The sequence below is a fragment of the Rattus norvegicus genome, chromosome 2 (genome assembly GCF_036323735.1).
Source record: "Rattus norvegicus strain BN/NHsdMcwi chromosome 2, GRCr8, whole genome shotgun sequence".
NCBI lineage: Eukaryota > Metazoa > Chordata > Mammalia > Rodentia > Muridae > Rattus > Rattus norvegicus.
In genome coordinates this window covers 222,058,065-222,060,192 of record NC_086020.1, presented here as the reverse complement: position 1 = coordinate 222,060,192, position 2,128 = coordinate 222,058,065, and the positions used below count along the sequence as shown (strand labels likewise).

At 46.6% G+C, this 2,128-nt stretch overlaps 1 protein-coding gene across 1 annotated transcript; it reads left to right on the top strand.

Moving 5' to 3' along the window:
• The first annotated feature begins 269 nt into the window (after positions 1–269).
• On the top strand, positions 270–842 carry Rpl21l1 (ribosomal protein L21 like 1). The gene has a single exon (XM_039103356.2). The coding sequence runs from the start codon at positions 285–287 to the stop codon at positions 765–767; it is 483 nt and encodes a 160-aa protein (XP_038959284.1). The 5' UTR covers positions 270–284; the 3' UTR covers positions 768–842.
• Positions 843–2,128: the final 1,286 nt, after the last annotated feature.

The following is a 2,128-nucleotide window of genomic DNA, read 5'->3' as shown; positions in this document are numbered from 1 at the left end:
AACTAGTCTATGGGGGGAGGGCGGCAATGGGGGGAGGGTTGGGAGGGGAACACCCATAAGGAAGGGGAGGGGGGAGGGGGATGTTTGCCCGGAAACCGGGAAAGGGAATAACACTCGAAATGTATATAAGAAATACTCAAGTTAATAAAAAAAAAAAAAGAAAGAAAAAAAATTACGTGTGAATTGCCTGCAGCATGTGCTGTGTGACGTGAGAAAGAAATGGACCTTTAAGATACCACCTGTGGCTTTCTGCCGGGGCAGCCATCTTCCAGTAACTCACCAAAATGACGAACACTAAAGGAAAGAGGAGAGGTACTCGGTATATGTTCTCTAGGCCTTTTAGGAATCATGGAGTCATTCCTTTGGCCACATACATCCGAATCTACAAGAAGGGTGATATTGTAGACATCAAGGGAATGGGCACTGCTCAAAAAGGAATGCCCCATAAGTGTTACCACGGCAAAACTGGAAGAGCCTACAATGTCACCCAGCATGCCGTGGGCATCATTGTAAACAAGCAAGTTAAAGGCAAGATTCCGGCCAAGAGGATCAATGTGCGGATTGAGCACACCAAGCACTCAAAGAGCAGAGACGGCTTCCTGAAGCGGGTGAAGGAGAACGATCAGAAGAAAAAGGAAGCCAAAGAGAAGGGCACCTGGGTTCAGCTGAAGCGCCAGCCTGTGCCTCCCAGAGAAGCCCACTTTGTGAGGACTAATGGAAAGGAGCCTGAGCTGCTGGAGCGCAGTCCATACGAATTCATGGCCTAATGTATACAAAGGAAATAAAGAACCTGGACTGCAAAAAAAAAAAAAAAAAAAAAAAAAAAAAAAAAAAAAAAAAAAGATACCACCTGTGCCCACTCTAGACTAAGACAGGAAGGTCCGTTTTAGCTAGGGAGACTCAAGGGAATTGACTCTTGGCATCAGAAAACAACCTCCACTCTGTGTGTGTGTGTGTGTGTGTGTGTGTGTGTGTGTGTGTGTGTGTGTGTGAACATGTGTGCATGGCACCCATGTTTGTGGAGGCCAGACTACAACCTCAAGGGTCCCTTGCAGAAATGACATACATCTTCTTTGAGACAGGTGAGCTCCGTGACCTGGAGCTCACCAATTAGGCTAAACTGGCTGGGAGTGAGCCCCATGGATCCTCCTGTCTCTGCTTTCCCAGCTTTGGGATTACAAAGGCATGCCACCAAGCCTGGCATTTTTATTCCAGTGCTAGGTATTGAACTCGGGTTCTCCTTCTTCTAGGACAGCTCTTTTACAGATTGGACTTATCTCCTTCTTCCCTGTACTGGGTTCTCGTTAACTAGAAAGACAGGACTGGGGCTGGCTGAAATTACATGCTGGACCAGGAAAAAAGAAAGAAACTCTATTTTACAGCTGTCCATCAGTAGTCTTAGCCTCGCAGAGAGAAGACAGATCCCAACACCCAAGACAGTGGAACAGAGGACTAGGTGGCCAGAAACAAGTCACCAACCAAGCATAATGACACATGACAGCAGAGACAGAGAAACTGCAGAAAACGGCTACACCGGATGATGAAACTGGGAACACCAGACACAATCCTATGGAAGATCCCAGAACACCGCAGGGAGCTAGGTTTCAACACACCCTCAGTGTTAAGTGGGGTGACATTGCCTCCAGTGACCACACAATGAATGCAGAAGGGGTAACTTGGATTAACACAACTAGTACTTTGATTGTTATTTAAGAAAGTAAACCTCAGAACCCACAGCTGGTTGCTCAAACTAAGTAAAATAAAACAAAGTAAAAGAAAAGGATCCCTTGCTACTCCGTAAATAATCACTGCCCGTGTCAAGCTAAACAGGAAATGAAAAAGCCTGGTTCGTCCCTGGAAGGAGGCCAAGGATGAGCACTGTCAGAGCCGTGGTTACAACATGGATCCTTGACTCATGGCCAGGTGCCCCAGTTGGTTACCGTGCCCTGGGGATGGAAAACAAACTTCAGTTCCCAACTGGGCTCTCACTGCTTGTACTTAACAAGTCGAACAGAATCCATGTAGGAAGCAAGCTATTGTCTCTGAGCAACACATTCCAAGCACCCTATCTGATGTCTGCTTTCGTCTTATGTCGTGTTTCGAAGCAAAACATTGTGTTAGGGGGAAT

Coding starts and splice junctions, on each gene's coding strand:
- Rpl21l1 (XM_039103356.2), top strand. CDS start 285: ATGACGAACACTAAAGGAAAGAGGAGAGGTACTCGGTATATGTTCTCT.